Source organism: Apostichopus japonicus, chromosome 10, assembly GCF_037975245.1.
Source record: "Apostichopus japonicus isolate 1M-3 chromosome 10, ASM3797524v1, whole genome shotgun sequence".
NCBI classification, from domain to species: Eukaryota; Metazoa; Echinodermata; class Holothuroidea; order Aspidochirotida; family Stichopodidae; genus Apostichopus; species Apostichopus japonicus.
In genome coordinates this window covers 4,721,819-4,741,346 of record NC_092570.1, presented here as the reverse complement: position 1 = coordinate 4,741,346, position 19,528 = coordinate 4,721,819, and the positions used below count along the sequence as shown (strand labels likewise).

The 19,528-nt window shown below is 36.8% G+C and overlaps 2 protein-coding genes across 2 annotated transcripts in view; one reads left to right on the top strand and one right to left on the bottom strand.

Moving 5' to 3' along the window:
- The window catches only part of LOC139975173 (homocysteine S-methyltransferase YbgG-like), a 170,559-nt gene that overhangs the window by 115,649 nt on the left and 35,382 nt on the right, over positions 1–19,528 (bottom strand). The gene's annotated exons all lie outside the window — the stretch shown is intronic.
- Positions 2,530–16,131, top strand: LOC139975184 (ras-related protein Rab6). Its single transcript, XM_071982870.1, has 7 exons — positions 2,530–2,731; positions 3,336–3,394; positions 5,418–5,577; positions 6,518–6,629; positions 7,165–7,258; positions 7,573–7,639; positions 12,169–16,131. Exons 1-7 carry the CDS (start codon positions 2,662–2,664, stop codon positions 12,234–12,236), a joined length of 630 nt encoding a protein of 209 aa, XP_071838971.1. The 5' UTR covers positions 2,530–2,661; the 3' UTR covers positions 12,237–16,131.

The window sequence follows — 19,528 nt, the reverse complement described above, 5'->3', positions numbered from 1 at the left end:
TGTACATTTTTGCCTGAGAACCAAGTAGTTCCCAATAGTTTTTTTTTCCATCCATAACCTTGTGGAAGATTGTCACCAGTTACACATCATGTTCGACCTCATTGCATGTCCTGTGGATCATTCATTGCCTTTGTAGGTGATTCTATGTCACGGCCCACAATATCCGAAAGCCCCATTTTTCAAGGTTTTAAGCCCATTATTTGTTCAGAATTTGAAAATTCACATTTCTCGTGAATAAAATTACTTCAAAACATACCCATAATGATGCACAAAATTCAATCTATGGACAACCAATATAGAAAAACCTCCTTCAACCCCTAACAGACAGGTCAAAATTGCACTAGTAGAAGGAAGTATGATGAAGAATGTTGGTCAGGAAATTTTCGAAAATTTAGACACAGTTAATTTATTGGTGTAAAAATATTAAAACCTCTTAGAACGGCTATTATAAAACTTCGTTGAAGGAAATGAAAAATACCAGATATTTCCGATATCAGATATTTCGAAACCGAACACTACACACATAGGCGTCGGAGGCGGTGGCTGCAGCCCCCTCCCCCCCCCCCAACCAATTTCCCCCTGAAAATTCGGGCAATATGCTGAGAATTTGTCGGGCACCTTCTGAAAGAAAAATAAATAGCAATGATGTAACTTAAGGAAATGAATAGTTTAAAAATTATCTCCTTGGTTATTAAAATAAAGTTCTAAGCTTGGCTGTAAAAGAGAGGTTTGACATAGTTGGACCTGTATGCTTTTTCTACATAAGACATTTCGTTGTTTACATCAGCATCCGGCGGAATACTGCGCAATTTTCACGGACCTATGCGATGCTATGCGATATAATGAGCGATGTTTGCTAAATGATATTGACATTAACATTATGGACGCGCGCGGTGCGCGCGAAAAATTTTGTATATATTTTCGGGCAAGTCGTTACAGCCCCCAAATCCAATTGGGCTCCTACGCCTTTGACTACACACATAGACAGTTTTAAGGCTGTTCATCATGGAACATGCATTTTCATGGTCACTGATATGATGTGATATCTGCTCTTTGCTTTACAAATTCGAACAGGCGTGTAGCTGGAAATGACATTTCCCATGTCTTGTAAGTTGCATCTAATCATTGTCTATTTTGAAATTACTAGCGATATCATAAAGAAAATTTGCTCGGGGGGGGGGGCGTCATGCGTCATGTTCCCCGACGACTCGGTTGAGTTCAAGACCAGCCACAGTTGGTTCCATAGCACAATTGTACAATTGTTAAGGCGTCCATACACACACACGCGCGTTATGATATAGACCATATATAGTATATATATAGATACATTAGTGAGAGAGGAAAAATGGAACGTCAAATATGGAGTTGTCGGTGTAAGGGGTAGGGTGAGGCGTACGTCCCCTCCGTAATCCTCGATCTGTCACTGGCTACCCTGTGTATATAATAGGGATCAGCGCTGTTATTATTACTGTTCCTTTTTCTCTTCCCGAGGTCTTGGCGTTTATCTTTTACTCCCTCTTTTTCTCTCTTTCTTCTTTTTCTTTTCCCTTCCTTCCTCTCCTCCTTTTCTTTTTCCCCCCTCTTAATTTTTCCCTTTTTTCTTCTCTTTTTTTCTCTCCTCTTTTCCTTAACCGGGGGGCGCGCCCCCAACACCCCCCCCCCCCTGGATACGCGCCTGAATAGTACAGGAATAACTATAATTTATGGTTCAAAATGTCTTTCAAAATCTGAGTGGGATAGATTGATTGGTGTTTTCTAACATCTACCCCTCTGAACGTGGGGAAAGTATCGCTGTTGTCATCTCTTTCTGAATCTGATATATCCAACATCCAATTCAATAAATGATTGCTGATTCATAACGGGTTATTTTCACAACTGCAGCATGGAACGATCTATGATGGCCTTACACTTGCAACTAGCTCTCGAGAAATTGGCACAACTTTGTGCAACCTGCCCCCCAAAAAAATTCTAGCGTATAAGCCTGCAACTTCCCTCTCCTCAGGCTATATTTTCCGATATCCAGTACATCACTTATCGACGTGGGACAACCTACTGTTTCGTCCACTGTTTGTAGACAAAACAGAGAAAGTATTACCAAAATTTCAATGACTTTAGTTCTGGTTCCTGTTGATGTGAAATTTATAAAAACTATAACTTCCATTATACAAACATTTCCATTGGAAACTGAAGATGGTCATCTCATACTATTAAGTTGTATAACAACTAAAGAATACCCTGGCCCAGTACGGTATAGATGAAGATTGTGTACATTATTGCATCATCACACTTAAATATAACACTCCTTCTTACAATACTTTGAGCTGTTGTATATTCTTTCTTTCTTGTTTTGGGGGAGGGGTCGTTACTTTGCCCGTTGACTGCGAACCATTGCTTGTATGTATGGGAAATGTAGCTTGTATGGTCTGTGGTACAACCGGGAGAGGATGTGGTCGCTATACACAAAATATATGAATATGCAAAACCCGCCTCAATATGAAAGAAGTATAACACTTGTAAATAGCGTACATTTATTTGTGGTGGATGTACGTACGTGGCCTGTGACTCAGACGAACCCCTGAACGAGAAATCAGATACGACAATATTTAGGAAAGAAGCGTAACGTCGAGATTGTTCGAGACTGAAACAATAACTAGAACGAAGATGTCGTCCTCGGGAGACTTCGGAAACCCCTTAAGAAAATTTAAGCTTGTATTTTTAGGAGAACAGAGTGGTAAGAATTTCGCCGGGTCCACCCATGTAGCCTAATGTTATTTTCAATGAACCTGCAGACATCTCTTCATGGTAGGCTCCCATGTCAAAGTCTGAATCGTAATTACTATCCTAAGATTAGGCCTAGCAACATTTATACATGTTAAGTTAGGCTCGGGCTAAGTTAGGCTAACGCGATTAATTCTGTCTCAGGCCGGGAGTAAGGTAAACCTTGTTAGTCCTTATGACTGATTATGTCCGAACGCTAGACTATTTCAGTTGCAATCAACCAGTACAAAATTTTGAGCTAGCCTAAATAGGCTAGAGAACAATACAGACTAGTAAAACTTTTTCTTTAAGGCTAGCCAAATGTTAATGACTCTTACTAGTGTTGTTAAATTATACGTAATATTACCTTTAATATTACCTGTTAGACCTAATGCTAGCCACAGTTTCTTTCTTTGGTAGCCTTTCTTTAGTTGCCTAATTGCCTGTACACTTTTTCACTAATTGTATGAAAACCCACAGGTTATCAGTTTGAAATAATTATTTTTTCTTGTTTCAGGGGAGGGCTAAGCAATTCAAGTGTTTCATTATGTGTATCTCCTTTTCCCCTTTATCTGCAGTTGGTAAAACATCTCTGATTACCAGATTTATGTATGATAGCTTTGATAACACATATCAGGTAAGTTGAACATCCAGCCACAGTTGCTGTATCTACAGTATTTATAAGACATAACTGTTGTTGCCTTTGCAGTGTAACTAATTCAACTAGGCATGTATTTGACAACCAATTAGTCTTTTGGATGATAGACTTAAAAGAAGGATGATGTCAGAAACAGAGGTAGCAGAAGAGGGTTTAAGCTGTCAATCTGGGTGTGTGTTGGAGGGAGAGGGGGAATAAGGGTGAATCACAAATTTCAAGAGTAGTGGGACATGTGACTTTGATTTGAGGGGGAAAAAATACAAAGTTACTTCCAAACATATATTATGTACAACACATTACAGTATTTGAATATTTTTCAAGACACATTTTAATTTTAATTTTGTTATGTTTTAACAAAAGATCACTGTTTAATTATAGAAAAAGGAAACTCTTCTTTATGAAAAGGGTGTACCTTTGAAGTTTACCAAAAAGCTTGGGGTGGGGGAGGGGGATTTGCCCCTTGGGCACCCTTCTCTCCCCAGTCTTGCTCTGGCACCCCTGGTCAAGACAACAGGACAACTATGCTTGAAGATAGATTTTTCAAAAGAAATTGGAGAATATATATAATAAAATATAAATTGAAAGGCCCTGTTTAGTTTTTCTATTCTTTCTGATTAAGCAATTCGTTATTACAGTACTTTCCTGAAGTCATAACAAGGTGTGGTTTACTTCACACAATTTCTAACTTTTGTATAGTTGGCCATGAACTTTGCTTGCAAATCTCATCTTTTCATCATGAATGGTTAGACCTTATTCTGGCAGAGAAATGAAAAATATTTCATCAAAAAATTTAGTTCAGTTTATAGTTTTGGTCAGTTCGTGTAAAGGGTGATCCAATATTTCAGTAGAACAAACATTTTAACACCTGTCTTATGATCCGTCGTAAAGTGAACTGAAATTTTGACAGAAAATACAGAATGGCATGACCTTGTCTGTCTCGCTTGAATGGTTTCTAATTAAATTTAAAGGGATAACCATAGCTATGTTGGAAGGTGCATTATCCTCGGTTAAGAATGTCTATAGAAAGAAGAAAGTAAGAGTGAACCCAGCAGGTGTGTTTACACCAAAAAAGACATGTGATGTTGGCATATACAGCTGTGCGTGGACATATTTTAATTGAATTTGCAAAGCAGTTTATCTTATTGAAGAGGATGAACTCAGGACCCCTCACTCCCCCCGACATGAATTGTCCCCTTCCCCCCACATGTTTTGTATTTTGTACTGAGAAAATGCTAGATATGTTTATAATATCCGATTAAATTAGATGATTATTTTGCCATTGTAATCAAGTTTACAGTACACTTAGCATTGTAATACTAGTCTCGGGATCAAGAAGAAGAATAGGAACACTCTAATTTAACTATTGTGATGCAACATTTTATTGACAGTGGCCATACAGTAGGCTATCTGAACTTCTGAAGTCATTTGAGATCATGTAGCTAGTGGTCCAAAGATGTCTGGGATCATTTGAGATCATTGTTGAATGTAAAAGGCTACATCTTTGTAGCAAGTGGCCAAACCGTATGAAGGACCATTTGTAATCATTGTCGAATGTAAAAGGCACTTTCTTAGCTAAAGGTCAAAAGTTATCAGGGATTGTTTAAGGTTAAAAGTGTTGAGTAGGAATGTCACTTTCTTTGTATTTTGGTATGTATTGAACTGTCCATGAGATGTAGTGATTGAATTGCTAGCATTGTTTCTTTATGAACACTTATCATGACTTTAAACAGGGAATACTTTAGCATTAAAATTTTGAGTAGCTTGTTAAGGGGCTGAACTTAAGGCTCTTATAAAATGTTATGGTTCTTTTGTGCCAAACCTTATATTGACAATGCTTTTGCTATCATTACATTTCAATAGCTGACCAATTAGCCATATTATTGAATCTTGAAATTTATGAAAAAATAAAATAAATATTTAGCATCATTTAAGAGAAACATTTTATAGGTAGTCACAATACTTAGTTAACTGATGTGGTCAAAATCAATTTGTTCTGTTTCAGGCAACTATTGGTATAGACTTTCTTTCCAAGACCATGTACCTTGAAGATAGAACTGTTAGACTGCAGTTATGGGACACTGCCGGGCAGGAGCGATTCCGAAGCTTAATTCCAAGTTACATTCGTGATTCCACAGTGGCTGTTGTAGTTTATGACATTACAAGTGAGTTGTTCTTACATCATGACAGGTGATACCGTTCCCTGCAGCCAGTTGGGACAATTGCTTAAAATGCTAATACCACTCTATACTGTCTTCCCATGTCATGCTTCATAGCACTTATACTGACAGTACAAACAGTTCCTAAACGTGATCTGTCTCTAATGCTAATACCACTCTATACTGTCTTCCCATGTCATGTTTCAAAGCACTTGTACTGACAGTACAAACAGTTCCTAAACGTGATCTGTCTCTAATGCTAATACCACTCTATACTGTCCTCCCATATCATGCTTCAAAGCACTTGTACTGACAGTACAAACAGTTCCTAAACGTGATCTGTCTCTAATGCTAATACCACTCTATACTGTATTCCCATATCATGCTTCAAAGCACTGGTACTGACAGTGCGAGCAGTTCCTCACCTTGGCCCGATGGAAAACGTGAGATTGGTACTGCTCGCACTGTCCATACAAGTGCCATGAAGTGGGACATGACAGTACAGAATGGACAAAAATTTGTCCCGTCTGATTGGTTTTCTGAAAAAGATTCTAGAAAACTGCTCATAAGTATTGTTTGATACTGATTCGGTTAGTATGCTCATGGGATGAACTAGCCGGATGATAACTGAGCATAGTAGTGCAATGATATGTAAGCAATTGTCTGACAGTTTAAGTATAAACTGTACAGCGAAGTAAAAGTGAATATGATCTACAGATGGTATTAAACTTCAGTGTAAAAATGAATCATGACCACTGATGTAAAAGCAAAGATTCTTGCATAAGATATGAACTTCATGTCAAAATATTCCAAAATTGTGCCTAAAAGGGGAGCACTTATTTTAACATATGTTACAGTCTTGGAGTGTGAGGTGACTATATTTTTTGTTTATTAGAAATCTTCATTATACTGTTCTTAATTGTCATCTTTTTCTTTTTTTTCTCAGATGTAAATTCCTTCCATCAAACTTCAAAGTGGATTGATGACGTGAGGACGGAGAGAGGTAGTGATGTGATCATTATGCTTGTCGGAAACAAGACAGATTTGGCTGACAAAAGGTTAGTGGCCGGACATTCCCCGAAGGCTCTTGGGTAACGGTTAGAGAAGCAGTGGTGTCGACGAGGCTCACAGGAGCGCCCGCTCCGGCACACGTGACTTCGCTAGCAATAAGAATTTATGTAAACCGTATGACAGCCTCTGGTACATAGAAAATTAGCACGGAATCACCTGTGAGAAGTATAGCTCATGTCTGGAGTTTTGACAGGTGTATGGGTCAAGACTTTTAAAGTAGTGAGGCAAACGCAAACTGTCAAGTTAATAATGTATGTATTCTAAGCTCCTTGTGAGTAATAAAGTTCCATGGTTGACCTATGATAAAATAGAGAACTAACTTATTGGCATTAATGAGTTAAGTCAAGTTTTTGGGGGAAAATGTTAGGAAAAATGTATTTTTTAATTTGTTTGATTGGAAGGTACATAGAGGTTAGCAATTATCCATTGTTTAACATTGGGAGTACCATCAACGACTTCATCGTTGTCTTATGTATTTTTTTAAATTAACTAATTATTTTTTTAATTAATTTTTTTTTACAGACAAGTTTCAATAGATGAAGGTGAGAGGAAAGCCAAAGAGTTGAATGTGATGTTCATAGAAACTAGTGCAAAAGCCGGATACAATGTGAAACAGGTATGTCGAACACTAAGTATTTAAAACTTTGTAATACTTTCTATAGAAAGAGTAGTGAAGTTTTATTTTCTACTAGGGACAATGCATTGGTTTGCCAGACCTTATGCCAAACCTGGGGAAAAACTCTTTTTTTAAGGTTGAAAAGCAGTTGGAATGTAAAAGGAAAACTTAAAATGTTTTAAACAAATTTAGATTGTCTGCAAGCAACATCTTGCAAAACTGTTTTTCTTATAAACTACGTATTGTATTAATGTTGTATCTTTAAATAAATAATAATAAATATCGATTTGATATTTATTGTCTTTCTTTCTCAGCTCTTCCGAAGGGTAGCAGCTGCACTGCCTGGCATGGAGACTTCTGACAATAAGAATCCAGGAGACAGTATCCTTTTGAAAATTTTTAGTGTCGATGCTTTTGGTTTCACTTTTACATTGTTTACACGTTGTCCGACACATCTGCCTCATTGAATTAATGTTTTTGGACTATGTCAATGGGAGATCTTTGATTTAATGTTCAGAAAATAGACACCAGTGTGTTACTATAGGTTACTGATATATACACATATTTGATACATTGTGTGTATATGGATATATATATATATATATATAGTTATATATATGCAGTCAGCCTTTACGTAAAACTGTATGGGGAAGTTGGAACCTAAACTTTGAAAGCTAGATATGTTTGTCTTGTTTTGCCACTGAGCTCCAACTCTTGTATGCTTTACTCAAGTTTTTGCATTGTTTATGGTTTGGTGTTACCATCAAAAGTGACCATAACTTTGAAATTTCAATTGTGTGTTGTTAAACATAAAGTATATGCTTTGCATCTTCTTCATGTAATTATTATGTCATCCTCATAAGAAAGGTTGGTTCTGTGCACAAATTTGACAGCATCCGTCATGTCGTTGGCAAACGTACGTAGAAATCTTAAATGTAGCTATTGAAGAAGAATAAAACTAGCTTAGTAGAGCTTCATATTGAAAATATAAAAGGAAAATAAAACAATCTCCAAATTCTAGTCGTAATCAACCACTGCCTATTATGCTTCAGGAACAGCTCAGTGTGTTTTGTGTAAAGTTCAAAGAATATTTTTAAAAACTTTTTAAATCATAGATTTAACATTTAGGAGTGAACTGGGGGTTCAACATCAGCATTAAGTAAGCTGTAAAGGCACTTGCCAGAAATGTTAAAGGCGACTGACTACCTTGAAAATGGAATTAGCTATGGAAAGTTCATTATTTACACCAAAATTGTCCCAATCTGTTAATTCTGCACAATAGTCATCCGTTAAGGATGGTTAGCACCCTGTGTCTTCATTGCAGTGAGAGTGATTCAGTGAGTAGATTATAAATGGTTGAAGTAGTAACCCCCTGATTTACCCCTTGTTTGACCTTGCCTGACCTCGGCTTTAGCATGTTAAATCCTCTGAATTTAAAAATAACACATTATAATAATTCACTTAGGATACATCCCATTTAGCGTTGCTGACATTTAAAACTCTTTTAAATCAGAGATGGAACCAACGGTGGTGTTTCTACTCTCTTATGGGGGGAGGGGGGGAGGTAACGATGTTGGGAGTTGCTTTGCCCTTTAACAAAGAGAAACTTGGAGATATAATTTCAGCCACCTTGATTTTGCACCTAATTATAGACCTATGGCATAGTCTAAATCTACTCCAGAATGTACCATTCCATGCTTGAGTTGTAATCTTCTTTTGTGGAAGGACTTGAGACAAGCTCTGGGAATCAGCTTCAATAACCCTTTGGACACACCCCCTCCTTTTTACAAAATCCTGGATCCTGCCTCTGTAAGCTACATTTTTGAAGCCCTGGTTCCAATGTTGTTTTTAATTATTCCCTTTTTTTACAAACAAGCAAAAACTGCTGTGAAGAACATTACACAATGCCTGTTGAGTAACTTTAATAAAAGAAAAATAATATCATAATTAGCCATAATGATGCATATCTAGTAACAGACCATAAAATAAGTTCATATTTGTGGTAAAATTGTGACCTCATCCCCCATGTTGTCCAGCACCCAATTTGTACCCTAATATTAATGGTAGTTTTGTTTTTCTGTTCCCTTTGTGTGATCTGCTTTCATCACAGCTGCTGTTTAGAAGAAGAGCTGGAGTTTTAGAGATGTAGTAGATCCGAGAGGATGGGTGGCTGTGAGTGGGGTTGATAGGGGAGGGGGGGGAGGGGCAATTGAACCCTCTTTTTCCTCCTGATGTTACAGCATAGTTATACACCTTGAACCAGGGACTTGTTATTATTCTCAGGGTCTTATATAATAGGACCCCTGCTGGAATAATAAGCATCAAATTCATTTCTGTCGTTTACCCAACAACTTTTTACAATACAAAATCAGAAAACTAAACCAGAAACTGTTTCAAGTGGTATCTACAAACACTCTTTTTTCCTGCTTCGTATGTTACTCTGTTAATGTATGGTTTTTGTGTGTGTCACAGGTTAAGCCTAGGGTTCTTCTAGTTTGCTTTCAGGGGGAAAAGTGGCAAAAACTGCAGCGGAAATATTATTAGAAAAAGTGATTTTACAAGGTAAGCAGATGTTTGCTTGTTGTTGCATGTTAGCCACACCCCTCACATTTTCTGTGTATCTTCGTAAATAGATATATGTATGTTTGGTCTTCCAACCTGGCAATTTGAAAGGCTTGCAACAATAACATCAACAACTCATCAGGCAAAGTGCTTAAAACAAAATGGCTTCCTTAGCCAATTTTCTCGGAAGAATTATATTACATTATTTTGATGCTCTTCTGAACAAAAGAAGGATTTTTTGTTGTTGTCAGGAAAGACAGGTTAGATCCTTTATATTCTAGAACCTCCTTTTTCTCTCTTTGGGCTTTCAAAGTTTAATTGAATGCCCTGTCACTGCAAAACATGATAGTTGTGTATCTCAAAAAGACCCCCCCCCCCAAAAAAAATATATATATATATCAAAGCAAACTTAAAAGATGAACCATCTTTGTAGAAGAATGTGAACTTAATAAATTCTAAATTGTGGCTGCCTTCCTTCCAATAGGAAGAAGATGTGTTGAAGCCTGCTTAGAGCCTGCAAGCCCTGTGTTCTATGTCGCATATCTTATTCTGCACTGCTGCACAGACCAAGCCCTTCTCCTGCTACTCTATATGTTTCCATATATATGCATTATGCAAAGTTAAATGTTGCTGTGTACTACATTTGTATGCATGAGTTAATACCCTTTATAGGAACTGCCGTCTACATTTTTGTCATGGTTAAGTAACTCAAGGGTAGGATAACATCAGCTACTGACGAACAAAGATTTCTCTCGACTCATTTTTGTCTTGCGATCAACTGATTCATAGATAGACAAACGGGGGGAAACTGAAAGTTGTAATTAGTAATTATTGTGGCTAATGCGGCTTTGAGACAGTTTTACTGTTCTATTCTTCGGGTTCCCTGATTCAATAATGTAGTTGAAAGGCCAACTGGCAATGAAGCAATTGAAAAAAATAACAGTTTCCATGAATTTTGCAAAGGTTTAGGTCGTTAAGGTTTAAAAATAGCTTATTGATATGGGTTTGTGCTCTTTGGAATGTGTTCATTGTATTATATAGCGTTTAATATGCGACTTTGTTTTACCCAATAGTCATAAATTAGTGATTAAGTGAAAATGCATTTGGTAAATAAATATGTGGCAGACAGCGTTGACGATATCTTTTTATCGCATCCAAACACTGATTAAGACTTTATTTTGTATTTCATTATTAAGTATCAATATTGCTGCTGCAAGCAGTCCAGATGTATTCCAGCAAGGAATAAAAAACATGTTTATTTCACAAGTTATGCACAATTATGGTACTAAAAGCTATCTAATAACAAATTTATATACGATACTCCATACAAAATAGTTAATTAATTGAATAAATACTAAACAGGTTTAATGAACTCTGCTGTTGGGCTCCCATCTTGTGATATAAAAACATTCAACACAGGCTTACAAATCCAATATACTTGTAATAGCATATCACTTTGGGTACCATGGATCGTTTATGTGGCATAAGGAGGGTCGGGCGGGGGGGGGGGGTGGGGTTTGCAGGAAAGTAGTTTGCTCCAGTAGACTTTGGATAGTAGAGGAGTGGGAGGGTAAAGATGAATACTATTGGGGTGTCTTCATTTGCTTTGCTAACCTCTTTTATGGAAGGAGCATTAGTTTATAGCATGTTTCCTTTGTCGGGGTGTGGGGGGCGGGGGTGGAACAGGGGGAGAAAGGGGGCATGTTTCAATAGAAGTGTTAAAAGGCAGCATTATGTCCTATATGTAAGTCAAAATAATTGTGAAATATTAAAATCATAACATTATTGCTATCTGTGTTTTCCTAAACCCCTCCCCTCACCACCCCTGATTGATCCAGGTTAAATGTAATTGAGCACTTCTAATTAGTCAATTCATTGACTGTACAAAACCAATACCATAAGATATGGTCACTGATCATAACTTGGTCTTGTTTTGCAAATCTCTGTGGTTTGAGTCTAATGTCACTATTATTGCTACTAGTGCAGTAGAATTCATTTCGTTTGAGTGTAGAACATGAAGGTACCGTCGTGTTGTAGCACCTAAAATCCTATACAAAATATCAATTTTTTTTTGGGAGGGGGGGAAATTCTATAGTTTGGGGGCAAGTCCATATTGTGGCACGTAAGATCCGACACAAAATATCAACTTTTTTTATTTTGTGAAATTCTACAGGTTGGGGGGCAAGTCCATATTTTTTATTTCCTAGTCGTTTCTCTTACATAGTTTTATATAGTACTTTCTTCTCTCATTTCGTTCAGCCGCATATGAGTTTCTTTCTTACAGTCGTTAATATTTTTGTTTAATGGTTTGAATGTCGTGATTTCCTTAACCCAAATGTCTCCCTCAGTGACAGAAGTGGTCCTGCAACAGACGGAGCAAGAACCGCAGCAGCAAGACCGAACATGTGCATGCTGATTGTCAAAAACGCTCTATATCTCTGGTGCACTCTCATTGGCTGGTTCCATTTTGTCACTGTTCGTCCTACTGTCCTACCACCACCATTGACTGGACTTTGTAAATTTTGCTAGAAATATGAAAAGGACTATTTTTTGGAATATATACTTCCGTAAGCATCTGTGCTGCATGCAGCTCCTGTATTAAAGACTATACATGGATCAAATGGCCAGGAGTCTGTCGGTGGAAGTTTACGACTCCCGTCGACTCGTGGCAGCAAGAGAACTTGTTTAAGTAAAAAGTGTTGTAAGTGTGTACCATAGATCTTGAGCGTTATCGACCACACTCACCAGTCGACGTAAGTATACGTGTAAATATCAGATGCGTGAAGAGCGGTGGTCACCGATTATCGTTAAGTGTATGCCGCAAAGGGTCAAGACCTATCGAGGTGCTCTTGTCGAATATGGTTGTGTACCAATGGACATAAAGTGTGTTGTTAGGTACACTTGTCTAGTAATGCTATTCTATACCACAGACATCAAGTGTTGTTAGTTACACTTGTCTAGTAATGTCATTCCTTACCACAGACATCAAGTGTTGTTATGTACACTTGTCTAGTATTATGAGTGCCACAGACAAAGTGTTGTTAGGTACACTTCTCTAGTAATGACATAGTGTACAAAAACTGGTCTCAAGTAATGTGAGGAAAACTTGCAAAGTAGTGTCATTGTGCAACACAGCAATCTACTTACAATTACATTTATCAACATTAGGGCCAAAGCTGTAAGCAATAACATTGTTGTCTCTCTCAGACATCAGGTTTTGTGATCTGAATACTGTGTAGTTATTCCAACTTCAAGGCTCAAAGTGAACGATACATAATCAAGTGTAGTGCGGTACCCTTTAGATCAAGTACCGACACTCTGTACCTTTAAGTAATTGATGTTTCAGATAAAACAAACACATTCTTAGTGCATTAAATTAAATTAAAAAAAACAGATATTGCTGTAAGCTAAATTTCAACTGTGGGAACTTATCGGAATCATTGCTTCCGTTAACACACCACTTTCGATTGGTACCTTTGATGTTGTGGTGTGTATTCCTCCTCAACATAGTCAGGCACAATGACCATCACATTCTAGACAATGTCACTGCTAAACCTAGTCGGCTTCTAACATACACTCTGCTTTTAATGGTTAGTGTAGCTCATACATTTCAATTTCTCTCAGAAAACTTGGATATTCCAGTCATGAAATGTTTACAAACAGCTATTTTTTTTATTTCTTTTTTAAGTGGTAAGTAGGTCAGGGTTTTTGAAGGTTTTATGATAAAACTGGCCAGTTCAGGAGTATCAATGGAGGTAATGCAGAGTCTGTAGCAGGTAAAGTGTTGTGCATGATACAAAGTTCTTGTATCTCTCTGACAGGGTTGAATGAATAGAGGTACACTTACAACACATAGAGCACAGAAGTTACGCTATCGTACATGGCAAGTGAGATCATTGTACTTCATGTGCTTCTCCTCTGCATACATTGTTACATATTAGTTTGTCAAATACTTTTTCCCTTTATTTAGTATCTAAGTTTTATATTTTATGATATTATATTAACATGTCAGAATATCTCTTGTGGACCAGTAAGAAATCAAGGGAGCAGAAGATTTATCAGTGAAAATTAAAATCAATATCCTGAGCTATGAAATCAATCGAAACATATGCATCTTGATATAATCAACTGCCACGTATTCATCGTTTTCTTACAAAAAAAAGTGAAAAGGGCCAAAGAAACGTCGAACGGTAGCCGATGTACACTTTCTGTATCAGAGCAGTCAAAATGGAGATAAATTTAAATGTTCTAGCTATAACTTAACTTCTTGGCATCGTTTATTGAAATGTCAGTGTAAAGGAAATTAAAAGTGAAGGAAATAAAGACAGGGGAAGGGAATGAAATTTCCTGTGGTAATGAGATCACGATTGAGATTGAATCAGACGAGACAAGTTCATTGAGTTCCCCTTGATTAAGTGGTAGACATCAATCTTTAGTAGTGGATTTTATGAGGCAAGAGAATAATGTATTGATTGCATTGATGGTTAGAAGCACCCAATAGAAGGAGGTGAAGGTGGAGGCTTGGTATTAACACAAGATGATACAATTTACAGTAGTTCTATTTTGTCCCTGCTTGTCAAAGTTTGGGAAGTCCATGACTTTTCCTAGAGTCATATTCCTATAGCATATGTCCTCTCCCACCAACTATCAAACATTTTTAAAATTGATTCGTTTTGGCAGTTCTTAATAAATGGACTACATAATAACACAAACATTGCTAGATATTCTAAAATGGCCTCAAACTTTTCCAAAACTCTCATCCAAACAAACTTTTATGCATTTCTTTGAAAAGTTTGGGAATAGATGTTTGATTGTTATTCATGATTTTGTGACAGTGTTAGTGTTTGCTAGTTTCCATGGTGATGTCCACTAAACAAGGCAGTCCCCACTGAATAATTTTGTCACCATCGGCAGATGGTTCTCTCTGTCCTACTAGAAAATCACTTTGAATAACTTTCAATAAATACTCATCATCTTGATCATACTGTGGCAGTTTCGCTACCTATTTTGGTTCTTTCAATTTTTGCATAGCCCCCTCGATTCTAGCGGAATTTTTTTTTTTGTAGTGCTAATCTTTTATTAGTATTACTTTCGTTATAACTTATTTTTTTGAAGGAGGATATGCTTGGTTGTAGGGACGTAAAGCTTTGTCTAGTATCTAGCCTTCTTTGAACGGGCTGCAAACTTCTGCCGGCGTAACAATGCACCTGATTATGTCCATTAGTATCGTATCAAGTCCTCAAGTTTATTGCCCATAATTTTAGCAGTCAGAGCAAAAGTCAGAGCAAAACTTAGTACAAGTTTCTATTAATTGCTTTCTTTTCATTCTATTCAAATGAAAAAACTCTCCCCCCCCCCCCCACCCTCCAATCACACACACAAACACACTAAACAAAGTTCCACATATTAATTTGTTAGAAATGAGGATGGCATCAATGTTTGCAAGAAAATCCAAAACAAACCTTGTCTCCAGTTTTGGTATGTTTATTTCATGATGAATTAAGCCTATTTCCATCACACCCGCCTCCTACACCTCATCCATTGAGCAACACACCTCGGTCCTCTCTCCTTTACAGCCCTACAAATTATTCTTGTCTGTGATTCTAGACACTGAGGCATTTCAAATTCAGGGTAACCGGAAGTATTTTTTTCTGGGGCGGGGGGGGGGGAGGACAGGGGGACTTTTACTCTTTTATTAAACACCTAATACATTGGTCAGGGTAAAGGCGAGCGTACAAAGTGTACAAGTAAACCTTTGAAGGAATATTTTATTTAATGATAAAACAAGGAAATTTATCTGGCACTAAAAACAAGAAACCAAAACAAATCATTGTTTTATGTTGCATTTTAAATATTCCTTCAAATATAAGATTGTTTTTTCTTCAAATATCTAAGTGGAATGATTACCTGTCAAAGACAGAAATTAATTTCCCATTTCTTGAGTCAGAAGTTATTTTTTTGTTGCAACTTTATGATATTTTCTCTCTATTTTTTTTTTCCTACTTTCTTTTTTATATCAAGCAACCAAAAAAAGGGAAGTATGATCTATTCAAATAGTACATTAGCATAAATCATTTTGTATTTTTGATTGGAAACAAAGATGTTACAGTGGATATAGAAAAGTGATGTTGGCTGGTTTGTAGCACTTACTTCAAAATTTGTTACATATTGGTGACAGAGATATGAAATGTCAAAAACTGCCACCCTGTTTCAATCAGCTAAGCTCGTTTCAATATAAAGCAAATAAATTGTTAGCAAAAACAATTAAATGAACATATTTATGAGAAATAAACAAAAGTTTGTAATGCAAATTGTAAATATTTCTAGTTCTTTTTCTTTTTAACATCATCTTGGATTAATAACTTTCTTTTTGTCTAGCCTTTTTTTTTTCATTTATTTCTTGATAATTACAGGATGAAAATGGGTGTGGGAGGGTATGGGTAGGGATGCATGATAGGTAGAAAAGACTGAAGGTTGGAATGAAAATCAACATTTGCTGCCCTTCTCAACAAAGGGCATGGATGATATTTTGATATCAATACATATTATACAGGTCTATTTTCAGGAGTGTAAAATGCCATTCACCAATAAAAGAATAAGGAATGGGATTTGGCCACAGGCCAAGGTAAACTATTAGTGCGTGATATATATTTATTTTTTTACCATTATTAACTGTTTAATTTCTAGAAGATGGTTCACTTGCCAATTACTTTTGAATTCTTCTGACTACAGCCTGAGTTGCAAGCACATGTTATCCAAATTGGCTTCCTTTGAAGTAACAGAACACTAGTAGTAATGTATAAATTAAATCGCTCTTTGTTGAACATGTTCTGGTCTGTCATTATACCATGTTGTATTGTGTGTTTGTTTTTGTGATATCATCTGTGCCTCTGCCACCCCCATCCACATTATTATAGTAATATTCTTCAACGAGCTTTGTTCATAAATTATTCTTACCAACCTTGAAACAGTTTAATTCGAGCTGATTAAACATCCCAATGGGTTCAGATGCCTCATTATGTGATCTAGTCATTCCATAACAGGGCAAACATTTACCCAATAAATCCAATCTTATGTGAAAAGTCCCATATTATTTTGTTTCTCTTTGTGGAATACTTGGCACAAGTTCAAATCCAAAAACAATTCCTACCCCCCTCCCTCCCTCCCTCTTAAGGTCATCAATATCCCCCTCCTCACCTCGTCCCTTCCCCCACCCCTGTTTGATATATCATTAACAGAGATACACTTAATGTTTATATTTCTTTGTCATACTAGAATCCATTTTGCATTTGTCATCATTTTAAAATGCCATTCGTTCCTTAACTCACGTCAACATTTCCCGTGGAAGTACCGATCACCCTTCAACAACCAGACCAGGATGAGGATTATCAGAAGGAGGAGGCGGGATGCTACTGTTAACCTCGTCTCCTTGGTTACAATTCATTCTCATCCAAGCCGCTACCGCTATCCTTCATGAAGAGCTGGCATCAAAAAAAAAGATTTAAAATTAAAAAAAAGACTATTGCCTTTGTATGTCAGAGATGGAAAGTATTTGTGCAAATCTATGCATTCATAATATTGTAGGCTGTGTTTGCTCTTCTGCTTACTTTACTTTCAAAAATAAATAAATGAATAATTATCCCACAAACTACAGTGAGGTTATTTTTTTCTTTTTAAATAAACTCTGTAGTCGTGTAAAAAATTATTAAAAAAGAAAAAAATCGATGCAAAGACATTTCCCAAAATCGTGGTACCAACAATACCAACTCTGATGTATGAAATTGTTACAAAGTTTTCCTGATATATCAATAGTATATACTGTATTTCCACATACTTGCCAAGACATTTTGTTCAAAGAATGCAGCTCAATTTTTACAAAGATTTTAAAAGTCATTCACTGTCGTAAATGTAAGTTGATGGGCAATTCAATGGGTCCCGATAATTGCTTCTTAGAACTGCCATGAGCCATACAACTTAACTGGATGTTTTACTTCAGTTTTCAGCTCCTAAATAATGAGTACAGGGAAAATAACTTGGAGAGTGTTGGGGACCAGGGGAGTGTGTTGGGGACCAGGGAAGGGGAGGGGGGGTTATAATTAGAAGTTCTATTGTTGGTGACTCTTTTGAATAAATCTATTAAAATTTCTAGGGAATGCATCATAATGTTTGCATTTTCCCTAGTTAAGCCGTATTGTTTAAATGGCGGCACATACAATAATGAGGAGAGTAAGTGTGGGAGGGGGTGTGGGGGGGGGGTGAGAGGAGAGGGATATCAAGAGTACAGTAAGCCCCTAGTTTGTGGTATATGTAGACGATGTGTTTGCAATGCGGTACACGGACCACTATCTAATCAGCATTTTTAGTTGTGCTTTGGTAAATTGTTACCCGTAAAATACATTGCATAGACCTATGGAGTCATGTCATCGCTCTAATGGAAGTAAAAGAAAACTGTAAACCGAAAGGGTTTATGAATAGACGGAAAAGTGACTGGTAAATCAACTTTTGCTTCATACTTAAATACTATTAAGATGTACATGTGTAATGTTTTGTAAAGTTTTGCCAAGTTTGTTTTTTATATTTTGAGTGAAACATTTGTTCACAATTAATTGCTGGAGTGATTATGTATTCCAAATTTGAAAACCAGTTTGTGATAAGATTTTAAAGTCGAATATTTGTCTTGGTGCTATGGTGAAAAAGTGTTGTCTTAAAGGTGGATTTAGTCTCTTAAGTTTGTCATAAGGCACAGTTCAATATCAGTCCCTATACTCATTGTCATTACAAATGCTGAAGCTGAAGCGAATTTTATTCTACTGAATATTCATGTCACACCCTGATAGTAAATTTGTTCTTAACGAATTAGATAATGGGACTGAGATGGGGAATGGGGAGGGGGGGGGGAGGTAGAATGAGGAACCTCTGGTCAGATTGGAGAGCTTGGGAAGGGTGAAGCGAGAATACCCAAGGCCTCTTCTTTAAGTATTCCTGCCAATGTACCTGAGCATATTCATACTGTAGTCTTTCAATTACAGATTAATACTTTAAGAACTACAGACAATGTTATATTGATAAGCTAAACTTAAAATGTTTTGTTTCGGTCTGTTGACAAATTATGAATGGAAACTGTCAAAACATCTGGAACGTTAAATGCCGAAAGGGCTCGGTTAACAGGTTACTGATGTATTTATGCTGTCAAAAAAATCGGACAAAGTTTGATAGTGCTAAAGCGAACAAAAGGACCAACCCTTTTCCTGATCTTATCCCCAACCATAAGGGGGGGGGGCTTTAGTCATTGGTGGGCACTCCATTCGTCTGTGGGTGTCTTGGATGGAATCTAGGTTCTAAGCTACCCAATTGAAGTATCATTCAATAAGATAGAAATAAAGTGAGATGACCATAACACTTAAGGTCCAGCAACTAAAGACAAACTAAGTTTTACTACTTATCTCAGTGTTAGATGATGTGTTGTATATGTACTGTATTATAATTTGCAAAACTGAGTGGAATAAATAAACAAAAAATTGATACATTTTGTTCTCTTTTTGAGTATTTTATCGAGTTTATTTGTAGTTTTGCGAGTGGTGGCCCAAATGCAAAAGACCAGGAAAAGATGTTACACTAGTTGAATGATACAGCAATGTAGCAGGAATCTTACCAGAGGGGCTAATAAGTGTCAGCAATAATTATCTCAGAAAAACAAAAAACAAAACA

Bases quoted from the DNA above. Each gene is read 5' to 3' on its own strand.
- LOC139975184 (XM_071982870.1), top strand. From the start codon at position 2,662: ATGTCGTCCTCGGGAGACTTCGGAAACCCCTTAAGAAAATTTAAGCTT. The intron at 6,630-7,164 runs GTTAGTGGCCGG...TTTTTTTTACAG, and splicing joins ACAGATTTGGCTGACAAAAG to ACAAGTTTCAATAGATGAAG. The intron at 7,640-12,168 runs GTATCCTTTTGA...TGTCTCCCTCAG, and splicing joins CAATAAGAATCCAGGAGACA to TGACAGAAGTGGTCCTGCAA.